Raw genomic sequence first — 21,723 nt, 5'->3', positions numbered from 1 at the left:
TTCAGTTTACTCTTCTTTCAATTTTGTTTTGTTCTGCTTCTGCTTCTGCTGCTTGGCATAATGCTAAATTTCATCAGCTTGTCATCTTCACTTCTATTACAAGCTTAGTATAGAGATCCTCTTTCTACTACGAATGAAAATGAAGGACACTCTAGGTCGAGGAATCGCTGGTTAAAGTAAGTTGAACGTCAGGGTCGATACCATGTGATTAAATACAAACATCATGCAAGAACGTGGGATTTGAAGGGTAAGGCAAGATAGAACATGGGAGTACCATATGAAGATTCTTTAAGGTTAAGATAAGATCATGGCCTGAGAAAAATGAGGAATCAAGGTAGTGGTCAAAATTCTTCAGAAACAGGTCCACCTTTGAGATCTATAAATAAAAGAAAGATTTAATTACTCTGTTGGTCCCTATAGTTTCGCAAAATTTTCAATTAAGTCCCTATACTTTTTTTTCTTTTAATTGGGTCCCTATACTATTTTTTTTTCAATTAAGTCCCTACCGTGACCAAACAGTTAAATTTAACAGAATATTCCGTTCCTAAATTAAAGATTCTCTAACTTTTTCTTAAATCTCTAATTCTCTTTCACACTTATTTTCTGAAATACCAAAATAACCCTCCCACACTTAGAATAAAAAAACCTAGCTAGCCCTCAGTTGCTCTGTGGAGATCGCATTCGCTATCATCTCCTGCGTCGGTCCATCATCTTCATCCATCTGTGGCGTCGTCTGCAGCGGACGCTTGGTGGTCGGCCGTCCGTCGCCTCCTTATCTCTACGTTGGTTTGTTCTGCGTTATTCTGTTCGGAGGTCTTCTGTGCTATTTTCCCATCTAATCCGTCACCGTCCCTCCCGGTGCTTTGCCTTGCCTAACGTCGCTGCACCGCACCGCACCGAGCCTCGCCGCGCCTGACCTCTCGTCTGGCCTCTCGTCTCCGTGCTGCGCCTCTCCTCGATCTCCCTGTACTCGATCTGTCACAAAACAGGTAACATATAACATTTATTTTTTTTCCAGCTTTTAAAACTTGATGTAACATGTTCATGCTAATTTTAATTTTCAAAAAATATGGCATTGGTTGAGTACCTAATTTTTGAATTGATTTCTGAATTGTTTTGATATAGTAATTTAGGATTTACAAAATGAATATTTATGTACAGAAATTTTGTTAATTAGTGAATTGACATATAAATTAATTTTTTGCTGATGATAAATTTTGTTTATTGTTGATTGTTGATTGTTGTTTGTTGTTGCTGGGATGATGCTGCTTTATTAGAAATAAGGAAAGAGGTGAGATTGGAGATAAGGTGTTTGATTAAATGCCTTTGAGAGAGTTGAATTGATTATGAGTTCTGACTATGTATTTTATCTATAATTAATTGATTATGAGTTTAATTGATCATTGTCATAGAGGCATACAGGACTCTCAGAGATCATGGTTCCTATCCTGCTGCTCAGGTCGTGAGAGATTTTCAAGGCAAATTTGCGTTTATTCCATTTGATAGTGGTTCTAAAACCGTGTTTATTGTTGCAGTGAGTAATCCTTGGTCTATTTATTTTGCTCTCATATTTATTTGCCAGTAATTTGCTTTTATATGACTATACCCTGGGATACAATGCATCTTCCTGCTCTTTCTCAAGATGCTGATGGGTGTGTTCCCTTCTTTTGGGGAGCTGATGCTAATGGAAATCTTGTTCTTGCAGATGAGAAAGAGGTTGTAACTAAGAGCTATGGGACATCTTATGCACCATTTTTAAAGGTAATATTAAAATGATTTTATGTGAAAAATTGGTGACTGTTTTGTGCCTGCTGTGCTGAGTATTTTTTGTGAGAATTCACGTTTTAAAGATATGCTCGCGAAAAGTGAATTAAGGGGAAGAAGAGAAATTATTTATCCTCCTAATGGTTCCTTTTAAGCATCTTAACTAAATGATAGAAAAACCTATTGGCTTTTAAAATTTTCAGAACATTGAAATTATATACTTCTTATTTCATTTAGCATTTAGAAGGATGTTTAGGAATTCTAGAATGCTATATCAATATCCTTACTCGGGGAAGAAAGGAATTAAGAGTTGGTAACCCAAGAATGGAAAATGTAGGTACATAGATATTTTCTTTTTCCTCACCCACCTTTGTTTTTTATGGTTTACTTTGCAATATCTTTCCCATTTTAAGGTTCTCTTATTATTCCAAATTATACATCATGCGGCAAAAAATAACTTGTATTGCTGCTTGTTTAGGATTTTTCTTTACAACATCCGGAGGTTTGAGCAATTTTGAGCATCCACTTAATGAGCTGAAGTCTATCCCAAGAGTTGACAGTTCTGGTCAGGTGTGTGCTGCAACTTTTAAAATGGATGAGGCTAAGAAGGAATCAACTGGCATGTCAAGGGTTGGAAGTGCTGCGAACTGGTCGAATAATATCTAAATATGAATTCTGTTTGAACTAAGGCTTTTATTATATGCTAGACTCGGTTGAATTTTCATGTTCTAGTACTAAAAAATATGTTGATGTCAAAGCTAGATCATATAATTGCCAAGCCTATACCATACTTGGTTAGAGATGGCCTTGGAGCTGCATTCCCTTTCTTTTATATTGAGCCAAATGTAATATTATATTATCATAATGAATAATTAAAGGATGGAACTGAATTTTATATATATTTATTATTATTATTTCTATTTTATTTTATCCATTCTTTTTTTTTTATGTTCTTAAGATAAGGTATTTTAAAAATAAAAAAAGATATTTTTGATACAATTTATATATAAATAAGCAAAAAAATGATAGTGACAAAATAAAAGAAATTATAGGAATATCTTTCATGTTGTAGAATCAATGAATGAGGATTATTATAAAAATATCTTTCATTGAATATTTATGGTTTTACCGGATTTTCAATTAGGTCCTTATATTTTTTTTCTTTTCAATTTGGTCCCTAAGGGTATACAAGTAATTTCACAATTTACTAACATTTTTTTAACGTTTAACATTAAGAGGGACTAAATTGAAAAAAAATGTATAGGGACCCAATTAAAAGGAAAAAAAGTATAGGGACCTAATTGAAAATTTCGCGAAACTATAGGGACTAACAGAGTAATTAAACCTAAAAGAAATTCAAAAGAGAAAAGGAGACTTCAATAAACAACAATAGATCATCACACAAACTCATAAAAAATCTCAGTCTCAGTGACACAACAGTAGAGCATAGAATGTAAGTGCATGTGAGCATTAGAAGTCAACTTCTAATTTATTTTCTTTTGTTTTATGTTTAATCCATTTTCTTTAAGTTCTTTATGTTTTGTGTTGTTATTCTGTTTCCTTGAAACTTAGTTTTGCACTTTTCATTTATTCAAAACTTTTCTTTACTTATTTATTTATTCATCTTCCTTTATTCATCGTAAATTGCCACTAGTGTTTCGACGCAATTTCTTTTGACATTATTACTAAGTAATTCTCGGGTCGGGCTCCCTCTTTTTTAGTGAAGTCGTTTTTGCTTCTCGAATTGAGATCTTGATACAAGCTCAATTCGACATTCCGTCCAAAAGTACCAAATAATTGAGTGAAACAACTAATTAATAAAGTTCCAAACATGATGAAGTACTTCAGAAGCATAAATAAGTATAAAGATAATTCTAAATTATTCACAATAGTACATAACATATAAAAATTAAATACATTTTACACATAATTAACACACATAATTAACATATATATACATGACAAGACAGGTAATGGAGCGGAGAGACCATTACCCACACCTTTCCTATATCCAAACAAAAATAAGCAGATTTTATCCAAACTCGCTATATATTCAATCAACCGTTGAAAAAACCTGTCCTATTTTGATAGGACAGGTCAGTTCAAATTGATCTGAATTGCCATTTTTTTTTATTGACTAATTTATTATTATTATTATTATTATTATTATTATTATTATTATTATTATTATTATTATTATGTTGTAAACAGTAAACATGTCAATCAATTTTTAAAATATTTTATCTTAGATACCTTAAATTTTTAATATTTTATTATTCTAAAAATCTTTAAAGTATACTTATCAAAACTTTATGACTCAGTAAAATTTTTAATATGCGTATTAGATATAAATTCATAATAATTTTATTATAAAATAATTAAATTTTTAAATTATATTGTATAAAACAAACTAATTTTTCTTACATAATGATAAATACAATTCGAGAATTTTTAGAATGATAAAATTTGTTAAAAATCTGAATATCTGATTTAAAATTTTTTAAAGTTTAATTTAATATATATTACATACGTCATATGTAGGAGTCTATAAAACTAGTGATGCTTTAGATTTTATAACATTCGTTATAAACTTTTTATTATTCTTTAAAAAAAAATTTCTTGGAGGTAGAAGCCCGTCATAAATATTGAGAAATAGTTATCGTGGCAAAGGGATACCATGAGATTATCTTTTAGTAAATAGTAACAACTAACAAGGACGAGATGGGCTTGCATGATCTCGTAATGTGAATTCGTGAATAGAGCAAAACTTATAAATTTCAAGATTGGTGGCAGTGTGGCCCTGCCCAATATGCATTGCTTACTACTGGTTTTTCCAGCCTTTACGTTCGCCGAATCAATGGTACGGGAGTGTATATATATATATAATATCCGGCGACTATATTCGTAAATTGTGCAGAGAATTTGTGGAATTCAATTTCATTCAATGTTATTCCCAAAATGCTAATTTGACCTTGAAGAAATTCAAGAGCTTAACATCGTTTGGGATTCACAACTCGTATGACCTAACTAGAGGAATTGAAATTTGTGGACAATTACACATTTACTAAAATTGCAAATACGAAAGTGAAAAATATTAAAATGATAAAAATTGATGTTTTTAGTACATTTAATATATATAAATTTTTTAAATTTTCATTATTGGTAATGTTGTAATTTGGTCGGTCCAATCTCCCCACCCCGCTTCTTTATTTGTCTTATCAGTGTAATGGCATTTTATTAACTTATTTAAGTCTCACAATATTAGACCACGTATTAGTAGTTTAATGTAGTATACGATTTGAGCGAGAGGAAATAATTGTTGCGTAACTATATCTCTTATGCTGTTCCAGCAAGACCTTGTACTAGTAAACTCATGCTACATAGCTAATAATTTTGTAACTAACATAAAACTGAGGGGGGAAAAAACATAAAACTACAAACTAATCTATATAACTTCTATTTGTAAAGGGGGAATGAAAATAAAATTGTCAAGTACATGTTAAAAGATTTATCCATCGCCTGATTTTTTGTTGGGAGATTAATACTACTTGAAACATATATGAAAATGTCAATTCCAATTGATGAATTTTATATAAGTGAATTGTCTCATAGTTGAAAAACAAAATCAATCCATCTAACCGACAAATCTTAATATTGCGAGGAAACTGCGTTGTAGATATCAACCAAATACCAATGAGAACCCTGAATAATTTTGTAGCAAGAGCCAACCAACATACACCTAGAGAAGCTAAACCCCAATAAGCATTCTCTAATAGTACAATATACGCATGAACCTCGTTCTACCAAAATCAATGTTACTACTGAACACAGAGTATGTCTACACAACAATAACCAGGCGGAAAAGCAGTACCACATTACCAGTTTCGGATAACAAAATATTCCATTGAAGTCCTGACAAAACTAATTTACCAGGTAACTGAATTCATCAACCACACTGCATGTCCCATTCTAACCCTACCGTTTATTCAACATACTTACCTACCTTGGCCTCCCCATGCATTATACTTTTCTCCATCAAGCTGGACCCTGAAAATTTTTGGAGTGACATTAAGGTTTACGCAAGAAAAAAAGAATCTGCAGTATCCACTATAGCAAACAGCTTGGTCAACCGAATATAGTACACTGAGTACAGAAGACTAATATATACAAGAAGAATTAAATATACTCAGACTCCAGGTCAAGATTCATATCTGAGGTATGAGGTTCAAAATAATACCACAAGGAGTTACCCAACTGTACAATTAAGAAAGGAACCCACTAATGAAGGCCAATAAACTAAAATTCAAGTTTTTAGCAGGTTTGCAAGACCAATCAATTGAACAACTCACCACTTCATTCACATATAACATTTTAATATCTGTTGAAAGCTTTTGCAAAATCTCCACCACGCCTCTGAAATTCACCAAAATTATCATGAGGCCTGGTAGGATAATTCTCCATGTCTGAGAACCTGTTCCTCGATTCCAAGGGTAAGTTGGGCCCAGCATAGTGAGGATTGACAGCAGAACCATCATATTCGGTGAAATTCTGCTGCTTATAACTGCCAAAACCAGAAGGGATTTGTTGGATTGTGTGCTGTTGATGCCTGTGGGCTTCAAGCTGAAGAAACTCTTCCCATTGTTTAGCATGTGAGACCCTTAACATAGCAACTTTGTTCATGTAGTTCTCCCTCAAGTCTCGAACAGCCTTTCCAGCAGTAAACATAATATTAGCAATCATAAAGTAGCAGTAGGTAAACATCAGACCAGTATTTTGATAAATATAAAACTCATTTTGGAAATAGAGCTCTAGTGGATAAGACAACAGATAATTACAAGCTTAACTACAACATCGGCTGGTTTTTCTTTTCCTCGGTAAAAAATCCAATATATAAAATACCAGAAAAACTTGCAATAAAAGCCAAGGTGCTTGATTATATTATTTTTACTGAAAATTAGAAAATCATAATAAGGAACAAGACTACATTTGCATTCAGTTAAAGTGATTCCTGACAAACACATTTTTAAGTATGACTGTTCAAGTATTCGCAGCATCATATACGAACAAATTAGCAAACAAGTAACATTACATTTGATAGAACCAGCATGGCTTATGCAAGAATGACGATTGTTAATTATGACTCAAGCTGTGGTAAAAACATGAATGATAAATGATCATACCTCACGATGCTTGAAATTTTCTTCATCTTCTTCCCTGTCACGGTTTTTCATTAGCTCAGTTGCCTCTTTCTTATACTCCAACTCTAATTCTTCTAAAGTCTTGGGGGAAGTGCTATAATCAAACTGATGACTGGGTTGGATCCCTGCAGATTCTCTTCTGTGAGAATCCCACCCATCATTCCTATAAGATCCTATGTTCTGATTGCGGCCATCAATTGAATTATATGAGTTCCCTGTGTAAGGGGGCTGTCTTGGAGATCTTGAATGGCTTGACCGACCTCTTGCTCCACTATTACCATAAGCTTCACGAAATGAAGAGTATGTTAAGCACTTGATTCAGGATGCCAACATAGATGGTTTGCTTTAATTCAACAAATTGCACTTGATTCAAGATGCTAACATAGCTTTAATGCAAAAATTATCTTTATATTCGCATAGTGAAACCATGGGAGCCAATCCTTTCAGTAAATATGTTCGTAATGGAGGCAACCCTTCAGGACGGTGATAATGCTTGAAAGCTAAGAACTTACCTCTTGCTGCAAGTAAATTACAAGCAATAGCAACATCATTACAATGCTGGCCATTTCTGTGCAAAGTTTACTCAAAATAATAGAATTGTACAGAATCCTAACAAGCTACGAACATGAGATTACCAGCTTTCTAAGGATGCCGTAAACATATCCTATGCTGTCCCTACCTTGTGGAGAACCTCTTGCAAACTTTTGCATGTCCTCTCGCACGCGGTCTTCAACAGCTCTCTCTTGCCTACCAAACCTTTGTTGAAACTGAGATGCATTTCGCGGTCCAGAATGAGACCTCTGGGGCTCAGATCGTTGAAACCGAGCACCAACAGGACTTTGCTCAGGAGACCTTGACCTGGCCATGTGAGAACTAGAAGTTCCTCTTTGTTCACCCTCCTCTCTAATCTTGTGTACCGCATCAACACCTTTTGCCAAAATTAATCTATCCTTACCACTGACAATAATAAATTTCTCATCCATCTTAATTTTGCAGCCAATTTCCCTTTCAATCTTGTTTAGAACTTTCTCTGTGAAAAGCGCTCTTACATTTTTATCCCTTGCGGGTATCCTTTCAAAGAAATCTTGAGACTTGCGGTTTGCTCCAAGAGTAGTCGGACAACCCTATGTTATCAAGAAAAATGATATTCAACCAAAATAATTATGAGACGTTAATGATATTATACTCAACTAGCAACACCTTATATATCATCAATAGAATTCACAATACAGAAGCGTGAATGTTTGCAAAGGGGTTACAACCCGAAACAAAAGCCGCAGTAGGAGCTGTGATACATACCTGAGTGAAATGCCCTGATTCTCCACAAAGTTTGCAGATCATTTCCTCTTCTTTCCTTTTCTTCCAATTCCTCTCAGTAGCCTTTGACTTAGCCTCCCAAACCTTAGCCTCTCGGCTGGTGAAATCGGTTGGAACAGCATTAGGGTCCCGTGGCTCCTCCTCTTCATCTGAACCAGCATGAGACCTTTTGTTTGATTTTTCCCTATCTTGCGTATTGGTAGGAGCAGATCCCAGAGGACCAGTGTACTCCTTGTAAAGATCACGCAAATCGTCGTCAATATCAGGATCAGCTCTATTTGCCATTACAAGGCCTTATCTATATTGAACTCCTGCATTCCCACACAAAACACAGCAATACTGAAATCCGCATCGTTTAATTAAAAAAATAGATAAATCATGGCTTAATTTATTATTTCTTACGAAGAACACAATAACCGATAATATTTTTCACACCATAATAATCTCAACCGAAGCGTTAGAAAACCTATCAATTACATCAAATTCTAACTACTTCTTAACAACAACAACAATAACATAAAGGAGAAAGTGAAATTGGAACCTGGTGGCCGCTAGAGAGAGTGGCTTCCGCCCGTGGTTTGGAGTTTGGTCGCCACCTATGTGGATGGTGGAGAAAGAAGACTCAGAGAAAAGAAAACAGCTAAGAGATGAGATTATCGAAAATGCATGAAACGAAAGGTAAGAGATGGTGGTAGCCGGTGCGTGTGCGAGAGATAATTTGATTTGAGAAACAGCAGAACGAGAAAGACATGAGTTGTGACTTGTGAGAGTGAAACCCTATGTCTCCTTAGGGGTGCGGCCCAAGGCTCTCAGTCTCAGCCCATCTCGCTTTTTTCTTGCTTAATTCTACGTTCGCCCTTCAAGTTTATGTTATGTTCACGTTAGCCCGTAAAAGCGTAAACTTTACAAAATGCAGATCAAATCCTATAAAATATGATATTTCGAAAACGGTTCCGAGAGAATAGACAACGTGAATAATGAGTTAATTCTTTTATCTTATTTTTTCAGATTTTAACCATCTGCCACTTTACTGATTTCGAAATTTTAAATTTTAAATGGTTGATTTTTAAATTTTAAAATCTGTTAATAATTATTTATCTAATTAAAATATTAATTTTAATTTCACCGTTGGTTTCTCTCTCATCAGTTAGCCTCAAGTCCTCAACGTCACGGATTTTTTTCTTCATCAAATTTTTGGTTTATAATAAAAATAATCATTTACATACCTAATCTAATAAAATGAACATTCACATTCGAAAAAAAGAAAGAAGAATAAAAAAAGGAGAAAAAGGAGAACATAGCAATAGAAGGAAGACGACAACAAGACAGCAACAGCCCCACCCAAAGATTACGAGGCAGCATTAGCAACGCCACGTATACAATCCCAAACACATTAATAAGGGTGTTTGTGAAGCAACGATGGCAATGAATGGAACTGTAGTTGAAGGAGCTACGACGATAAGAGTTTGGAGGCGACGACTGTGTCTAGAGAGGGAGAGATCGACACTAGTAAAGGATGCTAGTGGATGTGAGAGCAACTAGCGCGAAAGCGTGGTTGTGGCGGGATTAGGAATAACTATATGTAATATGAACGTGTTTAGGTGTTAATTTTAATTTTTTAAATTTCAAAATCTGTTAATAATTATTTAATTAATTATAAATTGTTGTGATAAGAATGGGACGTGGATGCCCATTCCTATGAGAAGCTAACATTCTCAAGATAGAATGTAATTAATAATGTTGAAGAATGTTAGACTTTCACAAGTATAAATAGAAGGCTTGATCACAAGCCATTTACACAGCAATAACAAATATTCCTACCTCTCTCTTCTTTCATATATTATAATATTATAAAGTCTATTTTCTTCTCTCTCTTCGTGGGTGCTAGTTTATAAATATTAATACATATAATATTAATACATTTTATTAGTGTGAGATATTGATGTGGTGAATATTATTATAAAATTATCTATTTACATATTTTCTTTTATATCTAGTACATCTACCTTATTTATTTTACAACACGTTATCAGGACGAGACTCTGATCAAATTTTAGGAAGACTCAGGTAACAAATTTTCATTATGTCGAAACTCTCTCATCTTGAATTCAATGCTCTTGCTATATCTGGAAACAATTATTTATCATGGATACTAGATGCTGAAATCCATCTTGATTCAATGGATCTTGGAGATACCATTAAGGCTGAAAATAATGCATCCCAGAAAGATAAAGCCAAAGTCATGGTTTTTCTTCGTCGTCATCTTGACGAGGGATTGAAAAATGAATATCTCACATTAAAAGATCCTGCAGATCTTTGGAAAGACCTTGAAAAAAGATACAATCATCAAAAAACGGTGATACTTCCTCAAGCCCGATATGAATGGACGCACTTGCGTCTGCAGGATTTTAAATCCATAAATGAATATAATTCTGCAATGTTTCGTATCACCTCACGAATGAAATTATGTGGGAAAAAGATAACTGATCATGATATGTTGGAGAAAACTTTCTCAACCTTCCATGCCTCGAATGTGCTCCTGCAGCAGCAGTATCGAGAAAAAGGATTTAAAAAATATTCTGAGTTAATTTCTTGCCTTCTTGTTGCTGAACGCAACAATGAGTTGCTCTTGAAAAATCATGAAGCGTGCCCAGCTGGCGCCGCCCCATTTCCTGAAGTAAATGCGGCAAATTATCCCAGAAGAGGTAAATGGCAAGGTTTTAATAACAAGAAAAATTATGGAAGGAAAAAGAATTATATTCAAAAGAGAGGATCTCACCAGAAGTGGGATAAAGAAAGAAATATTGGGCAGAATAAATCAACAGAGGATAAGTATTTCCATTGTGGTGGAAAGGGCCATTGGTCACGTACCTGTCGTACCCCAAGTAGGGGTGGCAAAGCGGGTTGGCCCGCCCCAACCCGCCCCGCCCCGATTAGGCCCGCCCCGCCCCGCCAATTAAAATGGGTTCAAAATGCTAGCCCGCTTGACTCTTTTTTTTTTGAAAAATAAAATTTATTAAAATTAACTAAAAAATAATAATTAAAAAATCAAATACAAATAAAAAATAGTCAAATTATAATATAATTTTTTACTATATATTTTTTTTATTTTTAACTTCAATAAAATTGTTCAAAATAATATTTGTCAATAGAATCATCTTTATTTTAAAAAATAAGTCACATAATTTGAGCATATATACGAAATTGTAAAATAAAATAAATAAAGTTAATAACTAAAAGAAGAATTAAAACAAAAAATGAAAAAAAAAAGTGTTTAAAAATTTTATAATTATTAGTTTTATAATAGTAATCACTTTTTTATTTAATAAAAAAAGAAAAATAAAAATCTTTGGCCCGACGGACCGGCCCGCCCCGCCCGCCAAAACCCGCCAATTTGGCGGTGCGGGTTTGGCAGATTTTTTTAATTTGGCGGGATCCAAATCCTAGCCCGACCTGCCTTTTTTAGCGGGTTTAGCGGATCGGCCCGATGGGTTTGACCCGTTTTACCACCCCTAACCCCAAGGCACCTAGTCGATCTTTACCAGGCATCTTTGAAAAAGGATGACAAAGGAAAGGAAACAAATTTTGTTTCAAATGATGCTGAGAATTCCACCACTCATTATGATGTATCTGATTTCTTTGAGGATCTTGAAGGAAATATTGGTCATTTGATCAATGATGGAATATTTTAATATGTGGAATTGTGAAGTATCTATGTAAATAAATAATGTAAATAACTTATTGTTAAGTTTTATTTTCCATGTATTTAAGTTTCAAATGTAATGTATATAAATAATGAAATATCAATGTTTATGAATTTTGAAATCAATAAATATGTCATGTTTTTAAAATAAAATTTTAGTATATGACATTATTTTATGTGCAGTATTTCTTAGAAAAATAATTCCGATCAAGTATTCAATTTAACTGTGCATACTACTCATTTTATTATTATTTGTCTTTGAAGAGAATGACAAGGATATGTAATGAAGATGTATGCCTTGCGGATAGTGCAAATTCGCACACTATTCTTAAAAGTGATATATATTTTACCCATCTTGTGCCAAAAGAAGAATATGTTAATACTATTATTGGCTCGGGCAATGTGATAGAAGGCTCCGGAAGAGCTATAATTTTGTTTCCTGGAGGAATAAAATTCATAATAAATAATGCACTATTGTCTACCAAGTCTCGAAGAAACTTGTTGAGTTTTAAAGATATTCGCCGAAATGGATATCATATTGAGATTATGAATGAGGAAAATCATGAGTACTTATGTATCACAACTCATGATTCAAATAAGAAAGTTATATTAGAAAAATTACCCTCACTTTCATCTAGGTTGTATTATACCAAGATTAGTGCAATTGAATCACATGTCATTGTAAACCAGAAGTTTACTAGCCCAAATGAATTCATAACTTGGCATGATAGATTGGGTCATCCGGGAACAACCATGATGAGGAGAATTATTGTAAACTCTCATGGACATTCACTAAAGAACCAGAAGATTCTTAAAACTAGTGAATTTTGTTATGCTGCATGTTCTCAGGAAAAGTTAATTTTAAGGCCATCACCAGTAAAGATTGGATTTGAGTCCCCTGAATTCCTAGAAAGGATTCAAGGTGATATATATGGACCTATTCATCCACCATGTGGATCTTTTAGATATTTTATGGTCCTGATAGACGCATCTTCGAGATGGTCACATGTGTGCTTATTATCATCTCGCAACCTGGCGTTTGCGAGATTACTGGCTCAAATTATTCTATTAAAAGCACAATTTTCAGAAAATCCAATCAAAGCAATTCGTCTTGATAATGCTCGTGAATTTACTTCCCAAGCTTTTGATGCTTATTGTATGGCTAATGGAATAAGTGTTGAACATCCAGTAGCTTATGTTCACACACAAAATGGGTTAGCAGAATCACTTATTAAGCGCCTCCAATTAATTGCTAGACCCTTGCTTATGAGAACAAATCTCCCAACCTCGGTTTGGGGCATGCTATTTTACATGCCGCAGCACTTATTCGTTTGAGGCCAACGAGTTACCATCAGTTCTCTCCTATGCAATTAGTTTTTGGCCAGCAGCCAAATGTCTCCCATTTAAGAATATTTGGGTGTGCGATATATGTTCCCATTGCACTACCTAATCGTACTAAAATGGGACCCCAAAGAAAATTGGAGATATATGTTGGATATGATTCTCCCTCTATAGTGAGGTATCTTGAGATACAAACCGGAGATGTATTTAAAGCCCGGTTTGCAGATTGTCATTTTGATGAATCAAAATTTCCAACATTAGGGGGAGAGAATAAGCTTCCTAAAAAGGAACTTAATTGGAATGCATCATCCTTGATGCATTTAGATCCTCGATTAGGGCAATGTGAACTAGAAGTTCAAAAGATTATACATTTGCAAAGAATAGCAAATGAATTGCCTGATGCATTTTCCGATACAAAGAGGATAACCAAATCTTATATACCAGCAGAAAATGCCCCAATTCGAATTGATGTCCCAGTAGGACAAGTAACCACTGAAGCAAATTCACGCCAGAAGCGTGGCAGGGCGAAAAATGCCCCAATTCGAATTGATGTCCCTGTAGGACAAGTAGCTACTAAAGCAAATACACGCCAGAAGCGTGGCAGGCCTGTCGGTTCCAAAGACAAAAATTATCGAAAGAGAAAAGAGGTAAATAATATTCCTGTTGGAAAAGACATAGTAGAGACACCTGTAGTTGTCCAAAATTCTGATATAACGCCAGAAGACGTTCAGGTACCTGAAAATTGTGAAAATGACGAGATCTCGATAAATTATGTCTTTACATAAGAGAAATGGGACCGAAATAAGACAATTGTCAATGAAATATTTCCATATAATGTGGCATTAAATATCATGCATGAAAGTAAGGATCTTGAGCAAAGATCAGTCGAAGAATGTCGACAAAGGAATGATTGGCCAAAATGGAAAGAAGCCATGAAGGCTGAGTTAAACTCACTTGCTAAACGTGGAGTCTTTGGACCTGTAGTCCGTACACCTGAAGATGTAAACCTGTTGGATACCGGTGGGTATTTGTGAGAAAACGAAATGAGAAAAATGAAGTTGTGCGCTACAAAGCCCGACTTGTGGCACAAGGTTTTTCACAAAGGCCTGGTATAGATTATGAAGAAACGTATTCCCCTGTAGTAGATGCGATAATATTGCGTTATTTGGTCAGTTTATCTGCATATCATAAACTGCATATGCATTTAATGGATGTGGTAACAGCCTACTTATACGGCTCATTAGATCGGGATATCTATATGAAAGTCCCTGAAGGAGTAAATATATCTAAACCATCCAATGAATATTCACAAAGGTTATACTCAGTCAAATTGCAAAGATCTTTATATGGTCTAAAGCAATCTGGACAAATGTGGTATAATCGTCTTACTGAGTATCTGGCCAAAAATGGATTCAAGAATGATGATATCTGTCCATGTATTTTCATAAAGAAATATGCATCTAAATTCATTATAATTGCTGTGTACGTTGATGATTTAAATATCATTGGGACTCCTGAAGAGATTCTAACAATTATAAAAACTCTAAAAGAAGAGTTTGAAATGAAAGATCTTGGAAGGACTAAATTCTGTCTCGTCCTGCAGATCGAGCATATAAAAAATGGGATCTTTATTCATCAAACAACATACACAGAAAAGATCTTGAAGAGATTTTATATGGATAAGTCACATCCATTAAGTACCCCAATGATCGTAAGGTCTTTGGATGTGGAAAAGGATCAATTCCGTCCTAAAGAAGAAAATGAAGATATCCTTGGTCCTGAAGTACCATATCTTAGTGCCATTGGAGCGCTAATGTATCTTGCTAATAATACACGACCTGATATATCATTTATTGTGAATTTACTAGCAAGGTATAGTTCCTCTCCAACCAGAAGACATTGGAGTGGAATCAAGCAAATCTTTCGATATCTTCATGGGACGGTTGATATGGGATTGTTTTATCCCTATGAATCTAAGTCACAACTAGTTGGTTATGCAGATGCTGGATACTTGTCTGATCCTCACAAAGGGAGATCTCAAACAGGATACCTGTTCACATATGGTGGTACAACTATATCATGGAGGTCCACAAAACAAACGATTGCTGCAACATCCTCTAATCATGCCAAAATACTGGCGATTCATAAAGCTAGTCGCGAGTGTTTTTGGTTGAGGAGTCTGATTCAATATATTCTGTCATCATGTGGACTGATTGATCATAAGATAGCTCCAACTATCCTGTTTGAAGATAATACAGCATGCATTGCTCAACTTAAGGGTGGATACATCAAAGGTGATAGAACGAAGCATATTTCTCCCAAATTCTTCTTCACTCATGATCTTCAAAATCAAGGGACAATTGATGTTCAACAGATCCGCTCAAATGACAATCTGACAGATTTATTCACAAAGTCACTCCCAAAATTCTTCTTTGAAAGATTGGTACATGAGATTTGGATGCGCCGATTTCGAGACATTAAATGATGTCGACAAGAGGGGTAGACTGTATTCTTTTTCCCTTGGTCAAGTTTTTTTTCCCGTTGGGTTTTTCTTGACAAGGTTTTTAATGAGGCAGTCCCTATCACAAAGGATTTTGTACTCTTTTTTCTTCACTAAAGTTTTTTCCATTGGATTTTCTTTAGTAAGGTTTTAATGAGGCATAATCCTAAATGGGCATCCAAGGGGGAGTGTTGTGATAAGAATGGGACGTGGATGCCCATTCCTATGAGAAGCTAACATTCTCAAGATAGAATGTAATTAATAATGTTGAAGAATGTTAGACTTTCACAAATATAAATAGAAGGCTTCATCACAAGCCATTTACACAGCAATAACAAATATTTCTATCTCTCTCTTCTTTCATATATTATAATATTATAAAGTCTATTTTCTTCTCTCTCTTCGTGGGTGCTAGTTTATAAATATTAATACATATAATATTAATACATTTTATTAGTGTGAGATATTGATGTGATAAATATTATTATTAAAATTATCTATTTACATATTTTCTTTTATATCTAGTACATCTATCTTATTTATTTTACAACAGAAATCTGAATTTTAATTTTAATTTTATTTTTCTTCTTTAAAGAGTTATTCATATTGTTCACTGTATGTATTGTTTATTTATATTTTCTCTTCAAGAAATTATACCATTTTTATCTCAAATAATAAATTACAAAATAACTCAATTATAATTAAAATAATGTCCAATTAAAATGTGACACACCATGAATATTATTTTTGAGGGGGTTAGGTAGAATTCACCAATTAGTATTTGTCAACTTTTGATTGCTAATTAACATTTTTCTTTTATATATAGAGTTCAAATATTATTCAATTATACATGAAGAATGTTAGAAGGCAGTAGATCGCGACGACGTCAGCGCTTCTTGTCATGACCGGGACGATAATATTTAAAAAGATCGAAATTACGTAATAGAGAAAGAATGAAAGAGTGAAAATGTGCTTTAATTAATAGGAGTGAAATTTTTATATTTTAAAAAATTAATATAACACATTATAAAAAATAACTTATATATTATTTTATAGGAGTCGGATAGAGCCAATGAGTAATAGCTCAAATGGCATAGTCTCCCCATATTCAATTAAGAGGTTGCGGGTTCGAGTCCCCTATCTTTAGTAAAAAAATAAAATAAAATAAAATAATAGGAGTCGGATAGAATTCATCTTTATTTAATTGACAAAGTGGTATCCTTAGTTGTTGGTGGTATATTATATATTTGACTCGTTCATGCCTAACACAACTTAATCCAAAACAAATTTGTTACTTGCAGAACATTATTCTTCAAATTAAATTAAATGGATCCGTAACAAACTATAAAGTCCGATTGGTGGTATACTCTCTTGTTCGTATAACTTCAATTGGCGGTCTACTATAACTGCTTTATTTCACCGAATTAGTTTCCAAAGAAATCAGGCGCACGTATGAATACGAATTGATCGATTTCTCACTAAGAATTAACACAGTACGTAATTCGACTAAGCTTCACTTGATAATTAAACCAATATAATCTTCAAATAAATGTGTATCATATTCCTTTATTCCTCCAACTTGAACGTAACTGATAACAAGTTTGTATCAAGTTTGAATTTCTGATGATATTGCCACCAAGCCTAACATTCGCGCTTTGGCGCTGTAAAATTTAGACTCCACCTAGCTAAGTACCTAACTATACGTAGAATTAATTAGCTGGTAGCTCTATATACTTAATGGCTTCATGCATGTAATCCTATATATAATATATAATAATAATAATTATGTAAGAGTAAGACCAAAATTGATGAACCCCAGTTTCCTATAAATACTTCAAATTGCACATCCATTCTTCATCACAATCACATCAAACAAATAAAATCAACTTCAACAAGCTTTCCTGTCTCATATCCTATATCCTATACATATATACACAAGAGCAGAAAATGAATAAGTTGTTGAAGACCCTTTTTCTTGTGTCCATGCTAATAATGGCGTTGGCAATTACTATGCCAACAAGAGTAGAATCTTTCGAAACCAATAATGAGAATGATGAGGAACCAAATTCTCTGAGAGGAACAAGCCGGTTCCTGTCCCAGAGAAGCAGCAAGGCAACTCTGACATGTGACAGAAACCCAAAGGTTTGCTATAGCATAAGAGGGAGTGGAGGTCCTAATTGCTGCAACAACAAGTGTGTCAACTTCAACACAGATGAATTGAACTGCGGAAAGTGTGGGAAGAAATGTGGATATTCCAAGATATGCTGTGAAGGTAAGTGCATCAATCCAAAGACTAATGAGAAGCACTGTGGCAAATGCGGCAACAAGTGCAATTCCAAAGGCTCTTGTGTCTATGGCTTGTGCAGCTATGCTTAGAAGTTTACAACTCTGTGGCAGCAACTTGATCAGTGCTTCTACGTAGCCGGATTGTTTGCATTATTTATTATTTCTCTGCTGAATTGGTGTAATTTGAATTGTAACATTATTGCAATTCTTTAATTGTACGAAAAATGTAATGTCTCCTTTAATTTATTGTTTGTTTGTTGTTAATAAGTACAACTTGTAATTTGTTTATCAAATAAATGAATGCATCTACTCCATTGTTTTTTAGTGTAGTTTATTTTGAAGTCGTGCACGGAAGTGCATGAGTTTGTGCCTTGGGGACAGAAAGACACATATAAGAGACATGATGGTGGATTTTCTATATAAGTCCCAAAGTGGTCCCTAAAATTGTACTCGAATCTCGTAGTAGTCTCTGAACTTAATAGTTACTTATATTCGTCCTTAAAGTTGCACTCCGGGACTCAGATTCGTCCTTACAGCACATTCCGTCCACCTGACACTACCGAAAAGCTGATCTGGACTCTTTCGTGACATGCTGGCCAGGTCACGGCTAACTGACGGATTAGTAAATTTTTATGGTGCAATTTGGTCCCTAAATCAAAATTAAAAATTTTAATCCCCAAATTTAATTATTATTCTCTTCTCTATAGTAGTAATCCCTCTCTTTTCTTTTCTTTTCTTATCTTCTCTTCTCCATATAGATGTGAAAGAGACTACAAATTACAATTTCATTGAAAGTATGCATATGTTTTGTTAATTAAAAGTCACATACTATGTCTTTGTATTTAACATTTTATACACTCATTTAACTCTAGTTTAATTAAAATGTTTTACAAAATTCAATTTTATATTTTTATATGATTTTACAAAAATCTATCTCTTGTATTTACAAAATTAAAAAGTTACATCGCGTTATTATTATACATTACATTTCCTTTCGAATCCTGTTCCAAAATAACCATGCATTATCCTAATTTAACTGTTATTCACATAGTATTAATATAAAGTGTTATATTATGGCATTTCAAATCGTATGACATCTCCATTAAAATGACGTGTCTAAGATTTTATTATAATTAAATAGGTATTTCAAATTAATTAAGGGTAATATTAGAGAAACAAAAAAATAGCAAAAATTTACCTAATTTAATATTTATTATTTTAGTCTCTAATTAATAAAAAACTAATTAAGCAAAATAATATAATTAACTTATTTAAGACACTAATTTGATTATATTAAAATATTAATCATATCATCTTTTTGTTTGCAAATGTCATGTTAACAGTCACAAAAAAAAATGTCATGTTAACATTTTAACATTTTATATTAGCATTAGAGATGAGTTGAGATTCACAATTTATGAATTTAGGAATCAATTTAATCATTTTTAAAAGTCAACAAATTTTTATAAAGTTCACAATTTTAGAAACTAAACTTTGCATTATTTTTTAATTATATATATCACATAACCTTTTTTATGTTATAATCTCACCATCTTTCTTACAAAAAAGGGGATAAAAGCGGTTAAACTTGTTCAAATAATGGTTGTTAAGAAGACTCTAGTTGTTGTTATTGTTATAAGATACTTCAACTAAAAATAAACAAAAAGAAAAATTTTGTGAATTTGGGATATGAAGATCTATGCCTGTATAAAAAAGAGGGATTACTGTAGAGAATAGAATGATAATTAAATTTGAGGATTAAAATTTTTAATTTTGATTTAGGGACCAAATTGCACCATAAAAGTTTACTAATCCACATCAGCTAGCCGTTACCTGGCCAGCGTATCACGGAGGAGTCCAGATCAGCTTTCCGGTGGTGCCAGGTAGACGGAATGTGCCGGAAGGACGAATCTGAGTCTCGGAGTGTAACTTCAGGGACGAATATAGGTAATTTTTAAGTTTAGAGACTACTATAAAATTCGAGTGCAATTTCAGAGACCACTTTGAGGCTTATCTCGTGGATTTACTTAAAAAAAATGTTATTGAGAGCTTTACTCCCCTCAATAAACTACTTTATCTCTTATTAGATGGATTAGAATTACAAATACCTACATTAAAAAAAGTAACAAATAATGATAAAAAGAGCAACAAAATGAAATTATGCAAAGGATTATTCAATTTTCAATTCAGGAAAATAAGTTAAATAATTGTGGTATTCTTTAAAATAAAATCAACATGTTTCATGTAATTAGTCATATAAAAACATTAATTACGTTAGTATAAATAAAATTTATGTGTAGGGCTAGAAGTGAGTCAAGCCAGTTCGAGTTCAATTCGTTAATAGCTCGATAAGTTAAACTCGTGAGCTGGTGGACCAAGCTTGAGCCTGAAATTGAGCTCATAAATTAAATGAGCCAAACTTGAGTTTAGATAAGCTTAGCTCATTAGCTCGTGAGCTTGAATAAACTCAGCTCATTAGCTTGTAAGATGACTCCATTATATATATATGCATTTAATCTATACCTTTAATATTATATATATTAATGATCTTAATTATTTAAAATTTAAAATTTATTTATAGATAAACAATATATAAAATTTATCTTTTTAAATATTTTTTAAAATATATAAATTATAATTTATTGTTATAGAATTATAGATTATATTCCTATTATTTCAGTCAGCTCGTGAGTTCGAGCCAGTTCATGAACTTTCGGTGAGCTAAGCTTGAGCTTAAGAAATAGGCTCGATTGTTAATGAGTCGAGCTGTGAACCAAGCTCAATTTTTATGAGTCGAGCTTGAGTTTGGTCTAACTCGACTCATTTCCAACCCTAACTTATGTGTTAGACTCACACTCATATACAAATTGAAAATATGCATAGCATATAGAATAAATATAAAAAAATAAAAAATATATTTTTTATATAAAATATAAATTTATTCTCTTTATAGTTTTATGCATTTTCAATATGCATTAGAATAAGCATCAAGTGAAATGATGAAATGACACCGATATTAACTTAGAGATACGATATTACCTAAGAGTTAAGAGTTAGGAAAAAAAATGACAACCGAGAGTTATGCTATGGTTTCGACAGAAGAGGTGGATCTAGTTCAACGAAGTACGAAGAAGGTCAAGTCTCGTGAGGAAATAGACCTAAATCGACAAGGAGACAGGGTGGATCTTGATCAAGACAATTCTCATAAAATAAATGGCAAATCAAAAAGTTCGTATAAGGAGAGCCTTCTCTCGTCCCCAGGTGGCTTGTTAGATGATATGTCTCCTCATAGCGATGACATGGGTGAGGATCGGCCTAATCCAGAAGATCAATGGTATAGGGAAGAGGAAGATCTGAGTGATAAACCTTTCGACCCATGCCCCACTATTCTAGTGTCTAAGGGAGAGTTTGAAGATTGGTGCAAGCCTTGGAAGAATGCTATGATCGTTAAAGTTCTTGGCAAGAAAGTAGCCCTCGGTTTCATCGAGCAACGGTTGCAGCGTGACTGGGCACAGAAAGGGAAGATCAGCATGATTGACATGGACTGAGACTACTATCTAGTGCATTTTGCTGAAGAAGAGGACTATTCCCATGCTCTCACGGGAGGACCATGG

General features: G+C 33.7%; 1 protein-coding gene and 1 long non-coding RNA gene across 2 annotated transcripts; one reads left to right on the top strand and one right to left on the bottom strand.

Annotated features, from left to right (window-relative positions):
- The first annotated feature begins 603 nt into the window (after window positions 1-603).
- Window positions 604-2,684, top strand: LOC112756502 (uncharacterized). Its single transcript, XR_003179372.3, has 4 exons — window positions 604-989; window positions 1,413-1,534; window positions 1,706-1,761; window positions 2,243-2,684. It is a non-coding gene; the product is annotated as an uncharacterized lncRNA (long non-coding RNA).
- A 2,734-nt stretch (window positions 2,685-5,418) lies between these two features.
- LOC112756500 (uncharacterized) lies at window positions 5,419-9,181 on the bottom strand. The gene is made up of 6 exons (XM_025805106.3): window positions 8,821-9,181; window positions 8,262-8,590; window positions 7,642-8,086; window positions 6,945-7,246; window positions 6,114-6,471; window positions 5,419-5,811 (listed from the first exon to the last, which is right to left on the bottom strand). Exons 2-5 carry the CDS (start codon window positions 8,562-8,564, stop codon window positions 6,136-6,138), a joined length of 1,386 nt encoding a protein of 461 aa, XP_025660891.1. The 5' UTR covers window positions 8,565-8,590; window positions 8,821-9,181; the 3' UTR covers window positions 5,419-5,811; window positions 6,114-6,135.
- Between the last annotated feature and the right edge of the window lie 12,542 nt (window positions 9,182-21,723).

This window comes from Arachis hypogaea, chromosome 16, assembly GCF_003086295.3.
Source record: "Arachis hypogaea cultivar Tifrunner chromosome 16, arahy.Tifrunner.gnm2.J5K5, whole genome shotgun sequence".
Classification (NCBI taxonomy): Eukaryota; Viridiplantae; Streptophyta; class Magnoliopsida; order Fabales; family Fabaceae; genus Arachis; species Arachis hypogaea.
The sequence above is the reverse complement of the archived record's forward strand: the minus strand, read 5'-3'. Positions and strand labels throughout refer to the sequence as shown.